Source organism: Pongo pygmaeus, chromosome 15 (genome assembly GCF_028885625.2).
Source record: "Pongo pygmaeus isolate AG05252 chromosome 15, NHGRI_mPonPyg2-v2.0_pri, whole genome shotgun sequence".
Classification (NCBI taxonomy): domain Eukaryota; kingdom Metazoa; phylum Chordata; class Mammalia; order Primates; family Hominidae; genus Pongo; species Pongo pygmaeus.
Window position 1 is genome coordinate 21,432,870 of NC_072388.2, and position 25,676 is coordinate 21,458,545.

The 25,676-nt window shown below is 44.9% G+C and overlaps 2 protein-coding genes across 4 annotated transcripts in view; one reads left to right on the top strand and one right to left on the bottom strand.

Moving 5' to 3' along the window:
• The window catches only part of RNF212B (ring finger protein 212B), an 81,815-nt gene extending 76,865 nt beyond the window's left edge, over nt 1-4,950 (top strand). The window contains exons 12-15 of one of the 2 annotated variants that reach the window (XM_063651440.1): nt 344-383; nt 1,299-1,396; nt 2,036-2,097; nt 4,291-4,942. In XM_063651440.1, the coding sequence (XP_063507510.1) occupies nt 344-383; nt 1,299-1,396; nt 2,036-2,097; nt 4,291-4,359 (269 nt within the window). In that variant the 3' untranslated portion in view covers nt 4,360-4,942. Of the gene's footprint in view, nt 1-343; nt 384-1,298; nt 1,397-2,035; nt 2,098-4,290 lie in introns of both variants that reach the window. The other variant, XM_063651439.1, reaches the window with a different exon arrangement.
• A 580-nt stretch (nt 4,951-5,530) lies between these two features.
• Nucleotides 5,531-25,214, bottom strand: HOMEZ (homeobox and leucine zipper encoding). 2 transcript variants are annotated; one of them, XM_054448883.2, is made up of 2 exons: nt 17,223-17,470; nt 5,531-8,681 (listed from the first exon to the last, which is right to left on the bottom strand). In XM_054448883.2, the coding sequence occupies exons 1-2, from the start codon at nt 17,260-17,262 to the stop codon at nt 7,069-7,071; spliced, it is 1,653 nt and encodes a 550-aa protein (XP_054304858.2). In that variant the 5' UTR covers nt 17,263-17,470; the 3' UTR covers nt 5,531-7,068. The 2 variants fall into 2 exon arrangements, with proteins under 2 accessions (XP_054304858.2, XP_054304857.2); XM_054448882.2 differs by lacking the exon at nt 17,223-17,470 and adding an exon at nt 25,024-25,214 and having other exon boundaries at nt 6,959-8,681.
• Nucleotides 25,215-25,676: the final 462 nt, after the last annotated feature.

The window sequence follows — 25,676 nt, forward strand, 5'->3', positions numbered from 1 at the left end:
CTTTGCTCTGCCATTCTTGTTGATGTCACTCCTAGCTAATTTTTGTCTTTACCCATTCTTTCTGATGATTTCCATCTTAGAGGGGAAACCAAGGCACAGATACATGAGAGCACATGAAGGCAGTGAGGGATCTCAGCCCACAGACTCATGAAAGGGAGAGTAAAGCACCTATAAGAGATACTGCTATGTGATTTGTGAGCTTTTTCACTTGGCATTAGCCCCCAACCCTAACCTATATACTAAAAATCTTTTATCTCCATTTCCTTTGCCCTGGCCCCAAGTATACCTGAATCTCTTCTCCAGTTCGTGGATTATCTCACGGGCTTATTTTTATGCTTTCTAGAAACCCCTTCACCAGCTTCAACTCACAGCCTATCTTATAGGTGAGTAACACTGTGCTTCCTTTTTCTTGGGATGTGTTCATACTTAAACTCTGCCAGCAGGCTGGGTGCGGTGGCTCACGCCTGCAATCCCAGCACTTTGGGAGGCCGAGGAGGGTGGATCACTTGAGGTCAGGAGTTTGAGACCAGCATGGCCAACATGGCGAAACCCCGTCTCTACTAAAAATACAAAAATTAGCCAGGAGTGGTGGCACGTGCCTGTAATCCCAGCTACTTGGGAGGCTGAGGCAGGAGAATTGCTGAATCCAGGAGGCGGAGGTTGCAGTGAGCTGACATGGTGTCATTGCCCTCCAGCCTGGGTGACAGAGTGAGACTCCGTCTCAAAAAAACAAACAAACAAAAAAACTCTGCCAACAGTCCTGGGGTTACTTCTCCACTAGCTTGTACCACTGAAGTTTATAATGTGCCTTATAAGCAAAAAAGAAAGCTGGATAGCACTGTGTTTAATATACATCCAAATTACTGTATTTTGGCCAGGTAGTAGCTCCCACCTGTAATCCTAGCACTGCGGGAGGCCAAGGTGGGAGGATTGCTTAAGCCCAGGTGTTGGAGACCAGCCTGAGCAACAAAGTGAGACCTAATTACCCGGGCTTGGTGGGTGTATGCTTGTGGTCCCAGCTACTTGGGAGGCTAAGACGGGAGGATCACTTGAGTTTAGGAAGTCAAGGCTGCAGTGAGCCATGATCATACTACTGCACTCCAACCTGGGCAACAGAGTGAGACCCTGTCTCAAAAAAAAAAAAAAAGAAAAAAAAAAAAGAAAAAATTATCATCAGTTGCAAGCAGGGGATTTTTTCCTCTCTGGCCTAGCTGTATAGGCTCTTCCATTACATATGCTTTTTATTTTTACCTTTACCTGTCCTTTTCTCTGCTGATGCTTTTATTTGCTTTCCTTAGACCTTCATCTGCCTCCTCTGGACAGGGGATTTTTTCTTTCAGACCATCCCCAAATGGGCATTCAGGCCACACAAGAGTCCTTACCCCTAACAATTTGGGTAAGTTAAATAACATTTCCAAAGGAATGGAGCTTCAACTATAGACACATATACTAAAATGAAGATTTTCAAGATGACAAGATGTTGAGGTTTGCCCCCCAAAGAGCATTGTCTCTAGTTGGCTCCTTAATATTCTTTAAGAGCCATCCCATTTTCTTCAGAGTGAAGGGAAACTCTGGATTTTGCCTGGTTAGCACTCATCCTGTCACCAGTCGAGTCCTACTATTTAGCCAGAAGGTTGGCCTATAGGATTAAACTGGCTTCTCAAAAGTCCCTATATTGAAAATGCTGGGTGCTCAGTTCTGAGGATTATAAGGCCAATATCCATTCTTCTCCCCATCTTTTTCAGTAAAGGTGGTACCACCAGTCCTCTTGCTAAGAGGCTGCCATCTTCCATAGCTCACCTAAATATTTATATTGCCTATTTTTCCGCTCATAGTCAAATCTCAGACCTCTCTGCCAGTACCTGGTCCTCACAGGAAAAGAACAGACTTTATATCCCATCTCTTAAATTGCTGATTGTGTTTCCCTTCTGAGTAGTGTTCCTTTAAGAACTACCTCATTACCCTGACCCACAGGTAACAGTGCTGAGAAACTGCCCAAGTAAGTTATCTTTCACTGTTCCATTCTATCCTTCAGCTCAGAGGGAGAGCAGAACTACACTAGAGAGTCTTCCTAGTTTCCAGCTACCAGTCCTGCAGGTGAGACCTGGCTAGTCTAACTTGTCTGTGCATAAAATCTCACATGGTTAGGCCTGCACACTAAATGCCTCAGGGTAGTGGAATATAACCAGTGAAGAACAACATGGGTTTCAACTCTGGTAACTATATGTTCACGATCTTCCAGAATGGTCTCAATTTCAGATTTTATCCTACTGTTAGATTAGCTTCCTGGTTTGGGGTTTTAAAATGAGGTCACATGGTAGTGGGCAGCTTTAAACTGAGAGGTCTTGGCCAGCGTGAAATAAGTGTGGACACACTGACATCTTCAGTAGTTCCACAAGAAAGTATTTTCTATGAAATATATCTTTTGGGTAGAGGTACTACTTGAACTAGGAAAAACCACATTTACTTCTCCAGAGACAGCTGGAATAATATTTTATAAATTTGTGGGACTATGATTCTGATTTCAGCAACAAAAGGTAAAGGGCATGGTAACAAGGAGAGGTTTGTAAAGAGTTCTATTAAATGAAAAGTCAACAGGGGCGGTGGCTCACGCCAGTAATCCCAGCACTTTGGGAGGCTGAGGCAGGTGGATAACGTGAGGTCAGGAGTTAGAGACCAGCCTGACCAATATGGTAAATCCCCGTCTCTCTCTACTGAAAATACAAAAATTAGCCAGGTGTGGTGGCGGGCGCCTGTAATCTCAGCTACACGAGAGGCTGAGACAGGAGAATTGCTTGAACCCGGGAGGCGGAGCTTGCAGTGAGCCGAGATTGCGCCACTGCACTCCAGCCTGGGCGGCAGAGTGAGACTCCATCTCAAAAAAAAAAGAAAAAGAAAAAGAAAAAGAAAGAAAAAAATAAAAATAAAAGTCCAGTCTTGCCTTTTTTTGTTTGTTTTTTTTTTAATGGCTTGGGTTTTGAGCATATTTAGGCTCCTTTTTCACTCCAAGCTCCTGGTGTCCCCAGGGACAGTTCCCTCATACTACGATAGGTATATATTTTGCTCCCATATTCCAAGATGCCCTTTATTTTCATCAGTAAGAAATTAGGGTCTAAGCCTTAAGAGGCAACACTGGGGAAATAACATTCCTCCCTAAAATCCTCAAATGGAGGGATTAACCTAAGATGAAAAAAGACTTAAAAGCTCTATAAACCGTCTACAAATATATGGCCCCTAATTGGATCTTGACTGAAACAAGCTGTGAAAAAAACAAATAAATAAAACAGTTCATGAGACAGTTGAACGAAATTATCTATTGGACATTTGATATTAAATAATTGTTAACACTGGAGAGTTTTTTGGTATGATGATATTGTAGTTATGTTTTTAAAAATAGCCTTTCTCTTTTATAGGTACATACTAAAGTATTTATGGATGGAAAGTCAAATGATGTCTGGCGTTTGCATCAGTGTAATTTAGTAGGGAGGGACAGTGGGAGAGTAGAAATAAAAGATTGGCCATTAATTATTTGTTAAAGATGGACAATGGGCACGAGTTCATTATACTATTCTATGTATTTTTTGAAAATTTGGGCCGGGTGTGGTGGCTCACGCCTGTAATCCCAGCACTTTGGGAGGCCGAGGCGGGTGGATCATGAGGTCAGGAGATGGAGATCATCCTGGCTAACACGGCGAAACCCCGTCTATACTAAAAAAAAATACAAAAAATTAGCCAGGCATGGTGGCGGGCGCCTGTAGTCCCAGCTACACAGGAGGCTGAGCCAGGAGAATGGCATGAACTGGGGAGGTAGAGCTTGCAGTGAGCGGAGATGCACCACTGCACTCCAGCCTGGGCGACAGAGCGAGACTCCATCTCAAAAACAACAACAACAACAACAAAAAAAAAACAAAAAAAAAAACCGAAAATGTGAAAAAATTTTAAAGTCATTGAAGGAAATGCCACCTTCTCAGAGGCCTAAGAACTCTGCCTCCCTGGTAGTCATCTCTGGGTGTGGTAGTCATATGTCCCAGATTTTCCAAAATAGTTTAATTTTCAAATATTCATCCTTATTATTATCACCATAAGCTACTGAAATGTTCCAGAGATTGTCACACTAGATGTAGCAAATCCTGGTTTGGAAAAGTTAGTTATCGTGCAATGAAGAAAACTATGGGGAAGCAAAAGCAGTGGTGTCTCTCCGATAAGCTTCATACAACGGGTTCAGAGAGACTTGCTTGCCCTTTTTGTTGTTATAAACACCCACATCTACCTTCTTGTCCTCTGCTGCAGACTCCCTACCAACAACAGAGGCAGATGGGATTACCCAGTGGGAGAGAAGCATGGACCACTTCCAGATAGATCATCTTCAAGGTCTGATCTAGACGTGCTGCTGAAGGATGGACTGTAGCTTCCAGTACCCATTAACGGAGATGGCCCTGGAAAACGTATCCCTGCATTGTTTCCTAGTTTCACTCTGTACCTTATGCTCCCTCCATCTTTAACCCTATTCACCCTTATCACCTCCCAGGACAGTGGTCAGGTCTTACAAAAGGCTAGTGCTTCAGGAAGATGTTTATATCTCTTCCAGAAGACATTGGTAGCTCCCTACATTTCCTACAATTTGCAACAAAGGTCATAAAAATAATCCCTGGCATCATGCTTGGTTGGGAGTTGGGAGTTGGGAATGGGGATTGTGATGGATCATATACTCATCACTGTTTCATTTCTGGATTTCATTTTTAGCTTTGGATATACTGTCCAATTGCCAATGTTAACGAGCAACATCTCTGTTCTTTTCATTATTATACTTCTTTATTTGTCTATTTTTCCTCTATGCTTAGTTACTATTAAATGTTAATTTTCCTTTCTATTGAAAACAACTGTTGGAGACACTGATTTTCAGCTTAGTATATAGATAGTAAAATAAAGACGATGCCCTTTTATTGCTACAATTCTATCACTTTTACAAGCTCTAGAATGGTGGAATGGGCGAACAACACTATCACTGAGATCAAACATGTATTCTACTTTGGGTACTAAAAGGCAGAAATGAGGAATTAAATAGGTTAGCCACTCACAAGCTGGCCTTAAGCAAAAATGCTGGAAAAACAGAAAATAGCAGGCATCTGCCAGAAATAAATTAGGTCTTGGGAATGATCTTGTATCTGAACTAGGATCCCCATACCTTTTCTGGTACTCTGAATTTATTTTAAAGGCATTTCTAGATACCTTCTCTTTTAGGCAAGGGCCCGTCCTGTAGCAAATGGAGTTACCTCCAAGACTGTTGTATCTCTGTTACTCCTGAAGCCTCAGAAATTTTAGTCATTGTCATTTGATGGCTGAGAAACAACCTGGCTGGCAATAGATGCTGAACTACTTCCTTTTTAAAGTTTTTGTTCTTTTAATTTACCTCAGTAAGTCCTGCCCCTCCAAACAATAAGTTAAAAGTATGCTGAGTTAGAATGTTAATGGATTTGGTTCCATTAATCCCTAAGCCATAGGAGTGGCAAAGTGGATGAGAGAGAAACAATTTTATTTTTGGCCTTTTTATTATTATTCTACCATTTTAGGGCTTCCACTCTTTTATTTTTAGATGGTTAACTCATTGATGATACCTATTTGCCATATAGCTGATCCCAACTGATGAAAACCATTCTAAAATACCAATAATTAATTCACTTAAAGACGATGGTCCCTCTGTCCCTAAGACAGATCCTATCAAGAGAGGGAAAAGTCTCTTTTCTGGAAACAAATTGACAGCAAAAAGATGAAAAATTAGTCTCTGTCAAGCTGGACAGGAGGTAGTTATCAGGTTTGTAAAACCAAACCTGAAAGCTACCTTTACTGCCCTTCAACAAGGAGAAACTATTCCCTCTCTTTCACCCCTTTGTAACACAATTCTACTTTTTAAAAGGACATCTTTCCTAATTACCACCTCCAATAAATATCCATTCTAAATTATTCTCCACCCAATTATTAAAGTTTTTTACAAGTTCAGTGGGGGAAGATTTTCCCTGAGACAAACAATGAACAGAGTGAGGATTTTGGGAAGATAGAAAAAGCTACAAGGCAAAGTGGTCACAGCATAAGAACTGAAAATAGCTGGGGACGGTGGCTCATGCCTGTAATCCCAGCACTTTGGGAGGCCGAGGTGGGCGGATCACGAGGTCAGGAGATCGAGACCATCCTGGCTAACATGATGAAACCCGTCTCTACTAAAAATATAAAAAAAAAAAGCCGGGTGTAGTGGCAGGTGCCTGTAGTCCCAGCTACTTGGGAGGCTGAGGCAGGAGAATGTTGTGAACCTGGGAGGCGGAGCTTGCAGTGAGCCGAGATTGCACCACTGCACTCCAGCCTGGGCGACAGAGCAAGACTCCATCTCAAAAAAAAAAAAAACAAAAAACAAAAAAAAAACCTGAAAAATTCTGCCACCTGTGATTTAGTCATGAAGCAGGTGAAACATAGTCAAGTTGGTATGAGGAAAAGGAAATATTAATATTTGTGATGAGACTGGGACTTATTGAGAATCTTGGTTGTCTAGGAAATGATCAGTTATTAAGAAAAAAAGTAAGAGAGTCAGTTGCATTACGCACAGACTTGTGCTCAGAAAAGGGGTACAAGGCAGCCTTATATTCCAGGTAAGATGGTGGGACTGGGGATGCACTGGAATCATCAATCAAATCAGAATCCTTTACTCCTCCTTTCCAATCCTCCTGGAGAGGTGGGGCCAACGTCTGGCCTCTCTATAGTACACCAAGGGAAAAGAACAGCAGACACGAGGAGAGCAAGAGCAGCTTCCCAGCCCATGGTTTCCCCAGATCCTTAGCACTCCCTACCCTAAGGTTAGAGAACTGGATTTCTGCTGATCCAATCCCAGCCTTACTTAGTACCCTATGGTCATTCTCCCTGGTCCACCCTCACTATATCCCCCTGCCACCCGCCCTGAAGAACACAAAGCTTTTTAGTTCTCTGCCACAAGGTAATTTTTAAAATGTGGTTTCTTTGTTTAAACAGTTACTAAGTTGGTTCGTCTTTTAGTAACAGACCTCCCCTCCCCCAGCTCCCCACTCAGTCTTGTATGATCACATCATCATCATCATCATCATCTTCCTCCTCCTCCTCCTCCTCCTCTTCCTCATCATCTTCTGGCAGTTCTTCCTCCTCCTCTTCCTCTTCTTCATCTAGACAAACTACCACCTCAGCTGGCTGAGGTAATCGAGAGTCAAACCAATCCAGTACCTGCTGGGTGCTAAGCCTTGATGCCTGACTCAATTGAGGGATATCAGTTTCCCGTAGCTGTTGGTGGGCTGCCCAGTACCTCTCCAAGGGTTGTATATCCGGTGGGGGTGGAGGGATCGGCAGAGGTGGTGTCTCAGCCCTTTCATTCAAGGAGCGGGTTGATGGTGGTGGTGTAGGAATTGCTGGGTCTTGGAAACTAGGGGCACCAGGTACTGCGTTGTCCCGAAACCATTTTAGTTGCCCATGCTTCAAGGCATAGCGTGTGTCACCAAACCACTGAATGATCTCAGGCCGAGGTAAACCAGTGATCTGTTCTAACTTTTGGTAATCCTCACGCCGTGCCCATTGGCACTGTAAAAAAAAGGATTTAAGGATAGCCAGCTGCTCTTTGGTTTTGCGCTTGGTCTTTCGCTGGCGTTGCATATCTGGGGAAAGGTACTCTGTGGGGCCAACTCTACCTGGTACTGAGTTATGCCGTAGCCCTTGGGGCCAGGCTGGTTCCAGATGTGGGGGTAATGCCTGTTCACTGGGTGACACTGACTGTGGGACACAGCCTAGTGGCTGGAGGGGTTTAGAGGTGGCAGTAGCTCCATTAGCCAGTACCTGGAAAGAAGAAGAGGTAGAGGAAGAAGAGGGAGTAACACTAGATGCTGACTCCTCCTTACAACTACTGGCAATTAATGCAATTGGTGGGGGTTTATCCCGAGCTTGTGGCTGGGGGACGGTTGTGGAGTGGTTCCAGGAAGCAGTACCTATGCCATGTGACTGGTTGGGACCCCTGCCTGCCTGCTCCTTTGAGAGGCCACTGCTTTGAAGATGTTGCCAAAAATCTGATTGGTGGGGCAATGCTCCACTGCCAGGTGTCATCAGGGACTCCTTTAATTTCTGGTGACTCTGTGGCAGTGGTGGCATCTGAGAGGACTCCTCAGGCTCTACCTTCAATCCTTTCGTCTGGGTGGGCTTGCTAAGAGTCGGAGGACCTATTCCAATACCAACTTGTTCTGGAGCTGGCATTGGAGGAGGAGGCACCTCCTCTGGGGGCCGTCCTGCATGATGAGTAAAAGAGAGAAGGGATTTGAAATGGAGTTGGTCCCGACGGTAGACTACTCGGGCTCGAGTCTCTTCTATTTCTTCAGATGACCAGCTAATACCACAGCGGAGGCGCTGGGCCATAAACCAAGTCTTGACTTTCTCCATCTGCAACCCATAACGTAGGCAGAGAAGGGCAATGTCTGCTAGGCTGGGATAGGGAAAGTAGCTGAAGGTTTTTAGCAGGTGTTCATTGCTGTCTAGCTCACTGGTCTGGGCTGCTTGGGTCCACACAAGCTGTAGCTCCTCAGAGATTGGAGGGAGGCAGATGAGCCCCGCTGGTGAACTACTGAGACCGCTGGCCTCTTTATTAGGAGGCATGGTGCTTTCTGATTTGTGCCCTTCAGAGATAGCTGTAATAAGAAGACAAACAGCTCAATCACTGGGTCTCCTCTTCTGACACATTGCTCAATTTCTACCAGACTAACTGCTGGACACCAAAACAATTTAATTTCTATTTGTATCATGTTGTATTGCTTTTTAAGTGCTCCAACAATTTCTTATTTAATTTTCATAAACTTAAGTCATCAGACCCTGCTTTAATTCTCATTTTCTGTGGACTAAAGTCCATAGACGTTAAATTACCCCAAGCCACATGACTGGTGAGTGTTGTTCCAAGAAAAAAATCTGTCTTTAAAGCCAGCCATGGTGGCTCATGCCTGTAATCCCAGCACTTCGGGAGGCCGAGGTGGGAGGATTGCTTGAGCCCAGGGGTTTGATACCAGCCTGGGCAACACAGTGAGACTACAAAAAATTTAAAAATCAGCTGGGCATGGTGGTTCGTGCCTGTAGTCCCAACTACTTGGGAGGCTGAGGCAGGAGGACTGCTTGAGCCTGAGAGGTTGAGGCTGCAGTGAGCTATGATTGCACCACTGCACTCCAGCCTGGGTGATAGAGTGAGACCCTATCTAAAAAAAAAAAAAAAAAAAAAAAATCTGTCTTTAGAAGTTAAGAAGGAAAACTGATCCTGATATAGCTTTTTTTAGTGTGTGTGTGTGTGTGTGTGTGTGTGTGTGTGTGTGTGTGTGTGTTTTGAGATGGAGTCTCGCTCTGTCGCCCAGGCTGGAGTGCAGTGGCACGATCTTGGCTCACTGCAACCTCCACCTCCCGGGTTCAAGCAATTCTCTGCCTCAGCCTCCTGAGTAGCTGGGATTACAGGTGCCTGCCACCACGCCCGGCTACTTTTTGTATTTTTAGTAGAGATGGGGTTTCACCGTCTTGGCCAGGCTGGTCTTGAACTCCTGACCTTGTGATCCACCCACCTCTGGCCTCCCAAAGTGCTGGAATTACAGGCATGAGTCACCACACCCAGCTGGTGGGTTGTTTTTTTTTTTTTTAAGAGATAATATTGCTCTGTCACCCAAGCCACCCGGGCTGGAGTGCAGTGGCACCATCATAGCTCTGATACAGCCTTTATCTTTCCTATTCAAACCCACTTCTAGAAGCTATCCACCAACTCTCACCTTCTAAATTCATGGAACAAGAATCACATAGTGAAGACTCAACCACAAAAACAAGAGGAGCAATAATTTCAACTGGCTTGTGTGTGTGTGTGCATTTTTGTTTTTGTTTTTTCAAGAGACAGGGTCTCACTCTGTTGCCTAGGCTGGAGTGCAGTGGCATGATCATGGCTCATTGCAGCTTTGAACTCTTAGGCTCAAGCAATCCTCCCACCTCAGCCTCCCAAGTAGCTAGGACTACAGGTGCATGCAGCCATATCCGGCTAATTTTAAAATTTTTTGTAGACAGGGTCTCACTACGTTGCCTAGGCTGGTCTCAAACTCCTAGCCTCAAGTGATCCTCCCACCTCAGCCTCCCAAAGTGCTGAGATTACTGGAGTGAGCCACTGTACCCAGCCCTCAGAATTGTTTGTTTTTGAGCAGGATCTCACTCTGTTGCCTAGACTGGAGTGCAGTGGCATGATCTCAGCTCACTGTAGCCTCCGCCTCCTGGGTTCAAGTGATTCTTGTGCCTCAGCCTCCTGAGTAGCTGGGACTACAGGCGTGTGCCACCATGCCCTGCTACATTTTGTATTTTTAGTAGAGACGAGGTTTTACCATGTTAACCAGGCTGGTCTCGAACTCCTGACCTCAAGTGATCCATCGGCCTCGGCCTCCCAAAGTGTTGGGATTACAGGCATGAGCCACGGTGCCTGGCCAGAACTGTTAATAACTATTTTTTTTTTTTTTTTGAGACAGAGTCTTTCTGTCACCCAGGCTGGAGTGCAGTGGCGTGACCTTGGCTCACTGCAACCTCCGCCTCCCGGGTTCAAGTGATTCTCCTGCCTCAGCCTCCCGAGTAGCTGGAATTACAAGCGTGCACCATGATGCCCAGCTAATTTTTGTATTTTTAGTAGAGACGAAGTTTCACTATTGTTATAAATAAAGTTTCGGTGCCACAAAAGAAATAGCAATCGAATACAAAATTTTCTTTTTTTTTTCTTCTCAGTAGGGCAATTTACTTCTATAGAAGGGTGCACCCTCATAGATGGAGCAGTGGGGAGCGCACACCTGGACAAGGGAGGGGAAGGGGTTCTTATTCCTGACACAGGTGGCCCCTGCCGCTGTCATTCCCGTATTGGCTAGGGTTAGACCGCACAGGCTAAACTAATTCCGACTGGCTAATTTAAAGAGAGTGACCGGGTGAGTGGTTTGGTGGGGAAAATGGTAATGGCAGAGCAGGAAATCGGAATGAGTCAGGGTGGAGAATGAGTCAGGGCAGAGCAGGTAATCGGAATGAGTCAGGGTGGAGCAGGTGATCGAAAAAGGTTGCTTTACAAGGAAGTTAAGTTTAAAAGTAGAAGGCAAAGAATTGAACATACTGACATATTGATTCTTTGAAGAGAAATTTAGAACTCATATCTAATGTTATGTTGGCCAGGCTGGTCTCGAACTCCTGACCTCAGGTGATCCACCTGCCTTGGCCTCCCAAAGTGCTGGGATTACAGGCATGAGCCACCGCGCCCGGCCACTACTTTTTTTAGAGACAAGTTCTCGTTACGTTGCCCAGGCTGGTATGCTATGCACAGGTGCAATCATAATGCATGACAGCCTCGAATTCCTGGGATCAAGTGACCCTCCTGCCTCAACCTCCTGAGTAGCTGGAACTAGAGGTGCACACCATTGTTCCTGGCTTCTTACTAACTCTTTGGCTGCTAACAATTTATAATTATATTTAGAATGTGGATCAATAGATTGGGAATACAACTGATGAATATCTGGAAGGTAGGACAGCACTGTCCTCTGCCCAGTCCCCCTTTTTTCTTTCCCTTCTTGGTGGTGGAGTGTTGGGGGAAGGCGATTGACAGTACCTTTAAACCCTAAGCCCAAACCTGATAGCTTTATTTTTTCCATCTCTTGGTTGGATAAGAGATATGGGTCAGAGATCTGGGATAAATGAGGCTCACTCCCCTAACCCTTTAGGTCATCTGAAAATAGAGAGGGGAATGTTTCCTCCTCCAAGTCAGCCTTGGAACAAAGGTTATCCCCTCCCCCAGCCTTTGTCTCTTCCAACAGCTCAGCTTCTCCCCAGGGAGCCCAGAAAGCTCCCTCAGTCACTAACAGCCGCCTCCACACAGGGCAGAAGGTCTCCTGAGCTTATCTTTTCAGCCCAGCTTTCTCCTCAAGACCAGGTGGACAGGCTCATTATAAATTGTAACCAGCTCCTGCAAGCTACCCAGCAGCACCACTGCTCCCAGGGTTATGGGTATGGGGACAGCAGGAATAGCCCTTGACTGTGCTGCTTTCCTGAAATAACTGCTCAAGTTATTTCCCAGAATATTCTGTTGACAATTTTTAACTCAGCTCCCTGTGTGGGCACTAGAGACCCTTTAACACATCCATCAACCTTTACTCTTAGGGGAATCCCATCTGTTTTTATTTTATTTTATTTTATTTGGAGACGGAGTCTTGCTCTGTCGCCAGGCTGGAGTGCAGTGGCACGATCTTGGCTCACTGCAACCTCCGCCTCCCGGGTTCAAGTGATTCCCTTGCCTCAGCCTCCTGAGTAGCTAGGACTACAGGCGCACGCCACCACACCTGGCTAATTTTTTGTATTTTAGTAGAGACAGGGTTTCACCGTGTTGGCCAGGATGGTCTTGATCTCCTGACCTAGTCATCTGCCTGCCTCAGCCTCCCAAAGTGCTGGGATTTCAGGCGTGAAACACATTTAGAGCAATGTGATAGCAGGGATTTTACACCATGATTTTTAAAATTCAGAAGCATTTTAATATGTGTCACCATTTCCTTTTAACAAGCAAATCTAACTAACTGAGGCCATGCACACCCTGAAAGCAATACTGCTTGAAGAGCCCCTTAAGAGGGTCAATGGAGGCAGCATGGCATGACGGGTAGAAATATGAATTCTTCAATAAGACCAACCTCTGAGTTTGAATCCCGGTTCTGCCACTTATCAGCTATGTGATCTCAGGCAAGTTACTTAACTTATATGAGCCTAGTTTCCTCCTATGTAACAAAGTGAAGACAGTGCAGAGAGTACGTAATAGTACTACATGCTAGGTGTTATGCATAGGCAGGGCATAGAGCAAATGTTAGGGGATGGATGTCCAGGGTGAGACAAATTAATGCAACTCCACTTTCTAGAATGCTGCTTGTCCTTGGGCAGTTATTTAACTTCTCTAAGCCTTAGTTTCTCATCAGAAAAAAAAGCACCTTGGGCCGAGTGCAGTGGCTCATGCCTGTAATGCCAACACCTTGGGAGGCCAAGGTGGGCAGATGGTTTGAGCCCAGGAGTTTGAGACCAGCCTGGGCAACATGGTGAAACTGTCTCTACAAATAATAATAATAATACAAAATATTAGCTGGGCATGGTGGCGCAACTGTAGTCCTAGCTACTCGGGAGGCTGAGGTGGGAGGATTGCTTGAGCCTGGGAGGTGGAGGTTGCAGTGAGTCGAGACTGTGCATTGCACCACAGCCTGGGTGACAGAGAGAGACTCTGTCTCAAAAAGAAAAGAAAAAAGCAAAAAAGCACCTACCCAGCAAGTTTATGACTAAATGAAAAAGTGCACTGGACATTATAACTAGAACAAAGTAAGGGCTCAATAAATAGCAGCTTTTTTCATGACTTCAACTTCATGGAGGTGATTTTGATGTGAAGTAATGCTCCTCCTAGACAATGGGGTAACTGGAACAAAGACTGAATTATTTAATATTCACTGTTTTTGATCTATTTTTGCGGAGCCCTATTCTAGTTAGCGATGAGGAAACCAGTGTATCTATGATTCTATACTTTTTATATTTTGGGGTTTAAATAAAATTTCGGAATGTATTTGCCACTTAAAAAAATGTATGAAAACCAGTGCTTTAGAACTACATCCATAATTTGGATCCTTTGTGACTGGTGTGTCAGTTGCCTATGTGATAGTTCCACCTTTCGCCTTCCAGGTTCATCCAGGACACAGCTGAAATGGCCTGGGAGGCACTGCTTGCATGGCCAGGTGCTAAACTACATTTAGAAATTGTGGCCCACCGGGAACACCACCGAATCCAAGCTGGAGAATACTTTATGATGGCAACGCTTGACATCTACTTAACCTCATTTGTGTCCTATTACATAAAGACACAATAACACTTTAGAGATAAGGAAAATAAAGCATAAGGAACAAAGCAGTCCAGTGTGAGGATGAATACTGCCAGATGGGAATATAAGGCAGGCACATTTATAAGTATTAAAAGCTGTAAGGAAGCATTTTACTTTCGTTTAGGTGGCTTGATGTCCTTCACATTCTCGGCATCAGCTTGATATTTCAGTGTAACATGCAGTACTGCAAACAACATATTTGGTGTACTATACACATTCAGTTTTCACTTACACAAAACACCAGTTATGGAACACTTCCTGAAACAGAATGGTGGCTTAAATCAAGGCACAGCTGTATAGCTGGTACTTCCCTGGAAGAATCTGGCTTTGAACTAAGAGAAAACTACAACCAGAATGGCTCATGAGAATTATAACAGGTAGGGCAGACCCTATAGTAATCAAAATCATAATAAAGACACTATAGTATCTTGTGTTCTTGTGTGTCCATTTTGGATTAAGTAGAAAAAGAAGGGAATCAAAAGCTGAAGTGAGGAGTCCTAGCGCAGAGGAGGTAGTGGTGGTGGTGGTGGTGGTGAATATCTATTCTGAACAACTTCTAAATTTGTATCCTTATTAAATATGCCAGATATGTCCCACTGCTACTTAAAAATCACTAATAAAAATATATGGAGTCATGGCCGGGTGCAGTGGCTCATGCCTGTATTCCCAGCACTTTGGGAGGCAGGAGGATCACTTGAGCTCGGGAATTCAAGACCAGCCTGGGCAACATAGCAAGACCTCGCCTCTACAAATAAATATATAAATTTTAAAAATTAAAAAAAATTCTCTCTCTCTCTCTGAGACAGTATAACACCCTTCTTTCCCCTTGGGCTTTCCATATCCCTGGACAGATGGAAGACAAGAATGGACGGTCTTAAACTTCCAGTTTCTGTGTTTACACAGTCCTAGGAAAAAGAGGACTCTAGAACTTTAGGTTTGAACCTAGGCTTATCATTAAAGTAGGAGACAGTTAAAGTGGGAGGCGAGGCTGGGTGTAATGGCTCACACCTGTAATCTCAGCACTTTGGGAGGCTGAGGCGGGAGGATCACTTGAGGTCAGGAGTTCGAGACCAGCCTGGCTAACATGGTGAAACCCCGTCTCTACTAAAAATACAAAAATTAGTCAGGCATGGTGGCATGCGCCTGTAGTCCCAGCTACTGGGAAGGCTGAGGCAAGAGAATCGCTTGAACCTGGGAGGCGGACATTGCAGTGAGCCAAGATCACACCACTGTACTCCAGCCTGGGGGACAGAGTGAGACTCTGTCTCAAATAAATAAGTAAATAAAAGTGGGAGATGAGATATGATCCTGCAGAATTCCCTGAATCTTTATTTAGAGACAATCTGAAGTACTCCTGAAATGTGTTTGGGGATACAATTTTAAGGGCCTTAAAGACTTATAGTGATATTCAGCTTATATGCTTCTTAACTTTTTAGTTCATGAACCTCTTTGAAAATCAGACAAAAGTTACAGACCCTCAGAAAGTTATGACTAACCTTCCCAAAATAAACATTCACACTTACACAATAAACTCAGGGGCTTTAGTTACTGCCAAGAAGCCAGCTTAAGGATTACTGCCTCATATCCTTCCAACTTAACAAAGGCAATAGTGGTAATCACTTAAAGATGAATAGTTTGATGTGAATGAACGTAAAGAGTTGACAGAATACTCAAGAATTCAAGTGCGTCTAGAAGGGACAAGGTATTTGTGATATTAGTTGGAAAGAGTGGAAGGGAGGGATGCTCAACTGGGCCAGGAGCCTGGCTTAACTGAGCCACTGGATTACATGACCAATACCCACAGTACACTGGAAGCTAAAGGCTAGTAGGCTGCTACTAGTACGCCAAAATCATCTGCTTCATTCAGTTGTCCTGTGTGCTAGGGCCGGTTTTGTGTGATTACAAACCTGCTTATGTCCATACTTTTTCAGTGTCTATATAATAATGTAATTAAACCTCATGTTAAACCTATGAAAAATCACTGCATTAAAAATTGTTCCTTCAGGAATACTGATTTTTAAAAAATTGCTCCTATGAAAACTAAGTCAAATGTTTTGGAGAGACATAACGCAAAGAAGAGTATGCATTTTAAAAACTGTTGAGTTGGGAGTGAGCAAGACAACTGTAAAAGACTGAGGGGTGGGACTTAATCTCAAAAGTACTCTGCACTCAAAAGTGTCTAAATTCATACTTCACTTTAAATAAAGCAAAACGGGAAACCAAAGATGATGAAAGTGCCTGAGTGGCTCTCAGACTGCACACTAGAATTACCTGGGAAGCTTAAAAACCAGGCCACCCTCCTCCCCATTCAGATTCAATAGTCTGTACTGGGGTCCAGGCATCCACAGTTTTTAAAAGTTCTCAGCGTACAGCCAGGTTTGAGACTCCCTGTGTAGTTAATACTGGAAAGAGAATTGGGAACTCTGAACAGCAGTCTTAGACACAAAAACAGTCTCACCACTACATCAAAAGATTGGTGAAATGGATATACTTTTAATTATAATGTTTAAGATATGTATGCATTATCTTTAAAATTCCCAATCTGGCTTTTTCAATTACTACCATCTAACCGAATCATATAATATAAAAGGGCTTCAAGTGTATGATGGGAAGGAGGTTCACATGACAAAAAAAAAAAAAAAAAAAAAATCTCCTGATCTGGGCCCACATTACCAAACAGGTCTCAGCTTGAGTCTTCTTTCAGTTTAGGAGTCTCAGAACAGGACGCAACACTAGGAACCCCAGAGGACTCGGGTTCTCAGTTTCCTGGTTGTTTCTCTCAGTATGGCTGGGTACGGGAGTCAGAGGGGCAGTTTCTTCTAAACCTTTCATTCCCAAAGGCCACTGATCCCCAGAAGCAAGGCCAGGTTCTGCACGTGTGTTGAGGTCGCCAGGAGGTAGCCGTGGGGGGTTGGGGGTTTGTGTGGCGGGGGGGGCTGGGAAGGAAATGTTTCTCCTATCCTCCATTTCACAGGCAGTCCAGAAGGCTCCGAACTGGGTCAGGGAACAAAAAGTTATTGCACTTGGGACGATGAGCCCCATGAGGCAGGCGAATCTCAATCCTACTCTCGCCAAGGGCGCCCCAACCCAACCTTCTTGCCCTCCCCTACACAGACACTCACCCTCCCCTAGTTACAACAGGGGAGGGAACCGAAAAGTCCAGAGGAGAAAAAAGAGAGAACCGGGCCACTTCGAACCTAGAATTATCCCCCCACCAGCGCGGGGATGGGGCTCCAGCGGTGGGAGACCGTACACGAGCTGGGAGGGGAAGTCCAAGGGGCTGGGGATCACTCACCGCAGTCCAGCCCGGGCGGCGGCTCCCAGCCTCGCACCATGGGCCGGGGGGAAGTGGGGGAGAGGGCAGGGGGCCTCCGAGTGGGAGTGGGGTTGCTGCCCGGTGCGGCCGCTCCGAGCCCACCCCAGCGATGGCCGAAACCGGGACTGCCCCCCCCACCGTCCCCGGGAGCGCGCCGGTCTACCCAGCCCTGCTCGAGCAAGTTGGAGGCGGGGCGGATGGGTGGGGTGGGCGTCCAGAGGCGGTGCCAAGGTGGCCCGAGTCCTGATTGGTGGGCGCCTGCGGGCGGGCACGGGCGAAGCGCACTGGGCTAGCCATTGGCTGCGTGGGTCTCGGCTGAAGTCGGGTATTGGCTGCGTGGGCCTCAGCTGGGGTCATCTATTGGATGCGTGGGGCAGGGAAGATGTCCCCTGGGGCCAAGCTGCAGTGCATGGTACCTCCCCCTACCGTCGACCTATCGGCGCCGGACCTTTGGAGTACACCGGACCAGGATCCTTCCGAAATTCCCCAAGGAGGGTTACTGCACTTTGCTGAACTGTCTGGACCGCCAACAACTCCCAATTTGTTTCCTTCTGAAGCAAGCCCTCCAGGAAGACCTTTTCAGTGCCCCCTCCCGAGCCATACAAACGAGCTGCGCCTTTCCCAGCCGAGAGCCCAACCGCCACCAGCAGCGTCAGCTGTAACAAAGCGCCTAAAGCAACCGGGAACTTGTTCTCGAGGTGGATCAGATGTCTTGCCACCCGGAAAGACGAGGACCTTAGGAGCCTGCGGGCGACTTAGGCCGTTCCCCGGGTCAAACTGGCACCAGACAGATGTTCCCAAAGACGAAGTGCTGGAGCAGTCACCTCACTGGGACCTACCAGACCCTCAGGCTCCCCTCCCTGCCCTAGAAAAGAGGACCCGGAGCTCTGCATAGTATTTGTTTTTCACTAGCAAGAAAGGGATGAAGACTGAGGTGGGAGAATGACTTGATTCCAAGAGTTCGAGGCCAGTCTGGGCAACATAGCGAGACCTTGTCTCAAAAAAAATTTTTTTTTAACTTACAAAAAGAAAGGGATGACAATAAAATGGACTTCAACAAAGCAGTATCCCACACAGTATGATGTTATGGGCCAAAATTTGTATTTTAGGATTCCCCATCTTCTGCGAGACAAAGTAACAAATGCAAGAAGACAGGCTTGCTCAATTCTGCTTGGCAACATAATTTCGCAAAGCCTCTGACTCTGAAGTCTCTGGAAAGACCCTTTGAAGACAAAACAGGATAGGGCACACAGTGCTCTATGTCTCTTGCCTGAGTCACTATATTCCTTAAAAGATAAATGAGCTGGGCGTGGTGGCTCATAAACCTAATCCCAATGCTTTGGGAGGCCAAAGAGGGGGGATTGCTTGAGGCTAGGATCCAAGACCAGCGAGGGCAACATAGCGAGTCCCTGTCTCTACAGAAAAATTTAAAAATTAGCTGGACTTGGTGGCGTGCACTTGTGGCTACTCAGGAGGCTGAAGCAGGGGGATCATTTGAGCCCAGGAGTTGTAGGCTGTAGTGAGCTATGATTGCACCACTGCACTGCAGCCTAGGCAACAGAGTGACACCCTGCCTCTAAAAATTAATAATAATAAAAGATAAATGACCCTAGTCCTTGCCTTTTCCTGCACATAAGATGATGTCTAATGGGGTTAGGGACGTTGTCTCTGTAATTTAAAACCAAATGTACTCTTACACCCAAACTTTTATGTGATTCTGCTTGTCAGCAAATCACATAACTTGTCAGCAAATTTGAGGTAACTTCTGAGCACATACTGAACCCCCACTACCTGTATGTAAGCTGTAAATTAAAATACCATCAGAGCAGTCTGAACCTTTCTATTTAAAAAAATTTATTTTTATTTTTATTTTATTTTTTGAGACTGGGTCTCACTCTGTCGTCCAGGCTGGAATGCAGTGGTGCGATCTTGGCTCATGGCAGCCTTGACCTCCCAGGCTGAAGCAATCCTCCTGCCTCAGCCTCCCAAGTAGCTGAGACTACAGGCATGCGCTGCCATGACTAATTTTTGTATTTTTTTGTAGAGATGGGGTTTTGTCATGTTGGCCAGGCTGGCCTCAAACTCCTGGGCTCAAGCTGTCCACCTACCTCTGCCTCCAAAGTGCTGAGATTACAGGCATGAGCCACCACGCCCAACTGAACCTTTCTAAAGGGCTACTTTTGGTCTATAGACCTGAGTCTATAATCCTCAGTAAGTTTTCTGATTACAACTTTTTTTTCTTTTTTCTTTTTCTTTCTTTTTTTTTTTTTTTTTTTTTTTTTTGGGACAGAGTCTCGCTCTGCCGCCCAGGTTGGAGTGCAGTGGTGCAATCTCAGCTCACTGCAAGCTCCACCTCCCAGGTTCATGCTATTCTCCTGCCTCAGCCTCCCGAGTAGCTGGGACTATAGGCGCCCGCCACCACGCCCGGCTAATTTTTTGTATTTTTAGTAGAGACGGGGTTTCACCATGTTAGCCAGGATGGTCTCCATCTCCTGACCTCGTGATCCGCCCGCCTCGGCCTCCCAAAGTGCTGGGATTACAGGCGTGAGCCACTGCGCCTGGCCCACAACTTTTCTTTGGTAAACATGCCTAAAACTTGGAAACAATCTTTTCTGAAGTGACTCTTCTGTTCTTTGCTCTTTGAAAAAGTCTCTTCTTGCCTACTTAGGTAATGTAATACCGTATATATAATATACTTGCTTACTTAGGTAATGTAATACCGTATATATAATAGAAAACATTTTCAGACTTTGTCCTGTATTCCCAGACCTCACCACTCCCCCTCCTTATATACCTCCAAGAAGCCATCATAATGTATTCTTCGTTGCTGCATTCTAAGGTACAGAGCTATTTTAAGGTGGCCAGGCATCATATCTGTCCTGCAGAACTGAGCTGTATTTTCTGTTGCTATCCCTGTATTTGCCCCTGCCTCCTCTCCTCCTTCATTTCACTTAGTAACAATCTCAACTCCTAACAGCCAGTCCCACATCCTTCAAACTAATACCTGGCAAAAAACATCATGGGGTAAACAATGGAAAGACATATATAAATCAGCTTTAAGGTTAGACACTTTTGATCCTTTAGGGTTTGAACCAAGGCTGGTGATATACACAAACCTTTTGATAAATCATGATTATCCACAATGCCTCATTGGTTTGTACGTAATGAAGGGAAAAGTGAAACATTTTAGGCAGCAGCAACAACTCTGTTACCTGTGGAGAGGTTATTCCCTCATAATCCAAACAATTAATGAGACTGCATTGACTGAGAGGAATTCATGCGTGTTTGACTAGAAAGCCAGGTAAGAACTGTCAGTGGGAACCAAACACCTGACCCTGGAGGGTTCAATGACTCACTCTGGATGTCACTAATCATGGGCTTGGAATTACAAAAGGTGGATGGTCCAGTCACCTTTCTTGTCTCAGAAAGACACTGCCAAGAAATCAGGAGTGGGAGGCAGAATCAAAGACAGATTTAGGAATAAGGGGAATCCAAGGAAGGGAAAAGAAACTCTCCTGCCTCAGTTCTAGAGTGCAGGCTGAAGCCTCCTACTTCTATGTGGGTTTCTCCCTATAGCTTTGGATGGAATGAACTGGGGTGGGGAAGTGAAGGGAAGGGAGATGTCCAGGCTGACAAGGGTCCCAACTTTAGCAAGACAATAATCTCCCCCAGCTCTTCCAGGGACCACTGCTAAAGAATGGGGACTCATGTCATCCTCAGTGTAGAGTTGTTAATACTCCATCTCTAGTGAAAGCTTTCTTTCCCTTTGCATGAGTGAGACATTAGCAGAGCTGACTGGAGGCACATTTTACTCTATAGCAAGCTTGTTCAACATGTGGCCCAGGACAGCTCAGCTTTGAATGCAGCCCAACACAAATTCATAAACTTTCTTAAAACATTTTGAGTTTTTGTGATTTTGTTGTTGTTATTGTTGTTCATCAGCTATCATTAGTGTTAGTGTATTTTATGTGAGGTCCAAGACAATTCTTCTTCCAACGTGGCCCCAGGGAAGCAAAAAAATTGGACACCCCTATTCTATAGCTAAGGAATCTAAAGTTTCAGAGTCCTTCCCTGCACAGACCTCACCCAAAGCATGGGAGGAGCCCCAGCAATGTGTTAACATGATCGTAGGTTTTTGTAAAGTTTGAAAAAATATATTTAAATGATAATTGGTTAAGATTGAGGTCTCCTAGATGATGAGTTGAGGGGGGCAGCAAACCACCATGGCCCATGTATACCTATGTAACAAACCTGGACGTTCTCCACACGTAGCCCAGAACTTAAAGTAAAATTAAAAAAAAAAAAAAGAGAGAGTTTTGAATCTTAATTTTTATTCTGCAATGATGGATGTAGAAGTCAGCAGAAAAACCCCGTATATTAATAATTTCACATTTCTTGACTGCAACCTCAAACTTAATTGAGCCAAAGTTTACTGTATTTTTTCCTCCTCTAGCTGTTTTCACACTTTTAAAGATAGTAACAAAATTATTCTTCTGAGACATTTCTGGTAAGATGGATATCTTTACTATTGGATTGTTTAACAAACAAGCCTAGAAGTTATTTAAGTACATAAAGGTGTAAGAATGATACAATGGAATTTGGGGACTGGGGTCGGGGGAAAGAGTAGGAGGGGAGTGAGGGATAAAAGACTACACATTGGGTCGGGCACAGTGGCTCACGCCTGTAATCTCAGCACTTTAGGAGGCCGAGGTGGGTGGCCTCTGAGGTCAGGAGTTCCAGACCAGCCTGGCCAACATGGTGAAACCCCGTCTCTACTAAAAATACAAAATTAGCTGGGTATGGTGGCGCATGCCTGTAATCCCAGCTACTCGGGAGGCTGAGGCAGGAGAATCGCTTGAACCCAGGAGGCGGAGATTGCAGTGAGTTGAGATCGAGCCATTGCACTACAGCCTGGGCAACAAGAGTGAAACTCCGTCTAAAAAAAAAAAAAAGACTACACATTGGTTGCAGTGTACACTGCTCAGGTGATGGGTGCACCAGAATCTCAGAACACCACTGAAGAACTTGTTCATGTAACCAAACACCACCTGTTCCCCAAAACCTATTGAAATAAAAAAATTTTAAAAGGCAAAAAAAAGATTGAGGTCTTTTTCCTTTATGATTTCCCCTCCATCACATGTCTCCTTTTGTCAGATGGCAGTGGAAAAGCCATGGACATTTTGGGATTGGCTATGGGAGTTGGTAATATATATATATATATATTTTTTTTTTTTTTTTCTTGAGACAGGGTCTCGCTCTGTCCCCCAGGCCGAAGTGCATTGGTTTGACCATGGCACCCTGCAGCCTTGACCTCCCCAGGCTCAGGTGATCCTCCCACTTCAGCCTCCCAAGTAGCTGGGACTACAGGCACACTGCCACACCTGGCTAATTTTTTGTACTTTTTTGTGGCCCAGATTGGTCTCAAACTCCTGAGCTCAAGCAATCTGCCCACCTTGGCCTCCAAAGTGTTGGGATTACAGGCATGAGCCACTGTGCCGGGCAGGAATACATTTAGTGTGGGTTTAGTAGGTATACTTAAGTGCTTTGCAGTTACTTCTGTGAATAAATTATCCCCATGTAGTTATAATGTTATGAACTGAACTATATCCCCCCAAAAATTCATGTTAAAGTCTTAACCCCTAGTACTTCAGAATGTAACCGTGTTTGGAGATAAGATCTTTAAAGAGGTAACTGTGTTAAAATGAGGTTTTTAGGATCCGGGCGCAGTGGCTCACACCTGTAATCCCAGCACTATGGGAGGCCAAGGTGGGAGGATCACTTGAGCCCAGGAGTTTGAGACCAGCCTGAGCAACACAGCGAGACCCCATCCCCTGTCTCTACAGAAAATAAAAAATTAGCCTAGTGTGATGATGTGTGCCTGTAGTCCCAGCTACTTGGGAGACTGAGGTGGGAGGATTGCTTGAGCCCAGGAGACTGAGGCTTCAGTGAAATGTGATCGCACCACTGTTCTCCAGTCTGAGTGACAGAGTGAGACCTCATCTCAAAATAAAATAATAAAATGAGGTCTATAGGGTGGATTCTAATACAGTGTCACTGGTGTCCTTATGAGAGGAAATTTGGACACAGGTGTGTATGTGTACACAGAGGAAAGAGCACGTGAAGGCACAGGGAGAAGATAGCCGTTTAGAAGCCAAGGAGAGACCTCAGAAAAAAGCAACTCCCCCAACACCTTGATCTTGAGCATCTAGCTTTCAGAACTGAGAAAATAAATTTGTTGTTCAAGTCACCCAACCTGTGCTATTTTGCTATGGCAGCCCTAGTAAACTAATACGCATAGCTTCCAGAAATAATGTTACCAATTCAAATAGTATATGACATTAGTTATTACAAATTTGAAACACTACAAGTTTGACAAAAATCCTAAAAATTTGTGACATTATCACTTACAAGGTGTGAAGATAAAATTTTTGTAAACTATCAAGAATTTTAAAAATGTGGCCTGGTGCATGGCTCATGTCTGTAATCCCAGCACTTGGGAGACTGAGGTAGGAGGATCACCTGGGCAACACAGCGAGATCCTGTCTCTCTCTCTCTCAAAAAAAAAAAAAAAAAAAAAAAAAAAATTGGGAGGCCAAGGCGGGCAGATCACGAGGTCAGGAGATCGAGACCATCCTGGCTAACACGGTGAAACCCTGTCTTTACTAAAAATACCAAAAAATTAGCTGGGCATGGTGGTGGGCGCCTGTAGTCCCAGCTACTCAGGAGGCTGAGGCAGGAGAATGGCGTGAACCCGAGAGGTGGAGCTTGCAGTGAAACGAGATTGCACCACTGCACTCCAGCCTGGGCAACAGTGCGAGACTCTGTCTCAAAAAAAAAAAAAAAAAAAAAGCCAAGGGCAGTGGCTCATTCCTGTAATCTCAGCACTTTGGGAGGCCGAGGCAGGCAGATTGATTGAGTTCAGGAGTTTGAGACTAGCCCGGGCAACATGGCAAAATCCCATCTCCTAAAAAAACAAACAAACAAAAAAAACCCAATAATAATTAGCCGTGGTAGCGCATGCCTGTGGTCCCAGCTACTTGGGAGGCTGAGGTGGGAGACTCACTTGGACCCAGGAGGCTGAGGCTATAGTGAGCTGTGATTTCGTCACTGCACTCCAGCCTGGGTGACACAGTGAGACTCTGGCTCAAAAAAAATAAAAAAATAAAAAAATAAAAAAATTTAAAAATTTAAAAAGGGGGGGCAGAATTTTTGAAATATGATCAATCTTTCTGGAAGACTGAATTACTTTTCTCTTTAGGAAAACATAATAATCATATGAAAAGGCTATCAAAGAGCAGGCAGCTTAAAAATTGTAGAGCAATATATAGGTTTGTCGGGTAGACAATTTTTGACAGCTTTTAAAAAAATTATTCGTTGACAGCTTTTCTCATTCTAAAACAAATATTCACTTTTCCCCCCAATCTTATATTTATTTTTCTTAAAGCGGGCTCCAAAAGTTGCACACTTCAGGCACCCAAAAACCTGGTTCTAACCCTGGGACTAACCAAATGGATATGGGGAGTTGATGTGCCATCTGGGGAAATCATACTCCAATACCCTGTGCTGTGTCTCCTAAGAAATATCAGAGCTGGAGGGCTGATTAGTAAGAACTGCAATGACTGAGAATTTCAGATAGACTTGGGATACCAAAAGCTGCATTGAAGGTTAGTGGAGAAAAGAGTTTAGACACACCTAACCCCAAATTAAAATGTGAGAAGTCTGCAATGAGGTTGGGGCCACAGAGACCCTGGACAATAAGCCATGGAGAGAACCCACTTACCTCTCCTGGGGTGTCTGCTCCTTATGCTGATTCTGCTCCTCAGCATATCTTGTTTCACTTACAACACTTAGTGAAGAGTTAAGTGCTCTGTGCCGACATCACAATTTGGCCATTATGATGTAAAGAGGAGGCATCTGTTATTCTCAGGGTAGGGCTTCCCTATTAGGAACATTCTAATTACTTTGAGGGTAATTGGATTCTTTCATTATTCAGGTGATGTAGAAGTCAATCCTGTTAGAACTTAATCTTTTTCAAGGACTCCCTCCTTTTATAATGTATCACTCCATTCTGAATTAGGCAGACGTCTTTGCTTTTCCTTTCCATATTTCTCCTCCTTTGCCTTAGGGGGTTGCATTTGATAAGGGCTTTGCTCTTCCATCCAGCACTTAAGAAGCAGAATGTAGGCTGGGTGCAGTGGCTCACACCTGTAATCCCAACACTTTGGGAGGCCGAGGTGGGCGGATCACGTGGTCAAGAGATAGAGACCATCCTGGCCAACATGGTGAGACCCCGTCTCTACTAAAAATACAAAAATTAGCTGGGCGTGGTGGCGCACGCCTGTAGTCCCAGCTACTCGGGAGGCTGAGGCAGGGGAATCGCTTGAAGCCGGGAGACGGAGGTTGCAGTGAGCCGAGACTGCGTCACTGCACTCT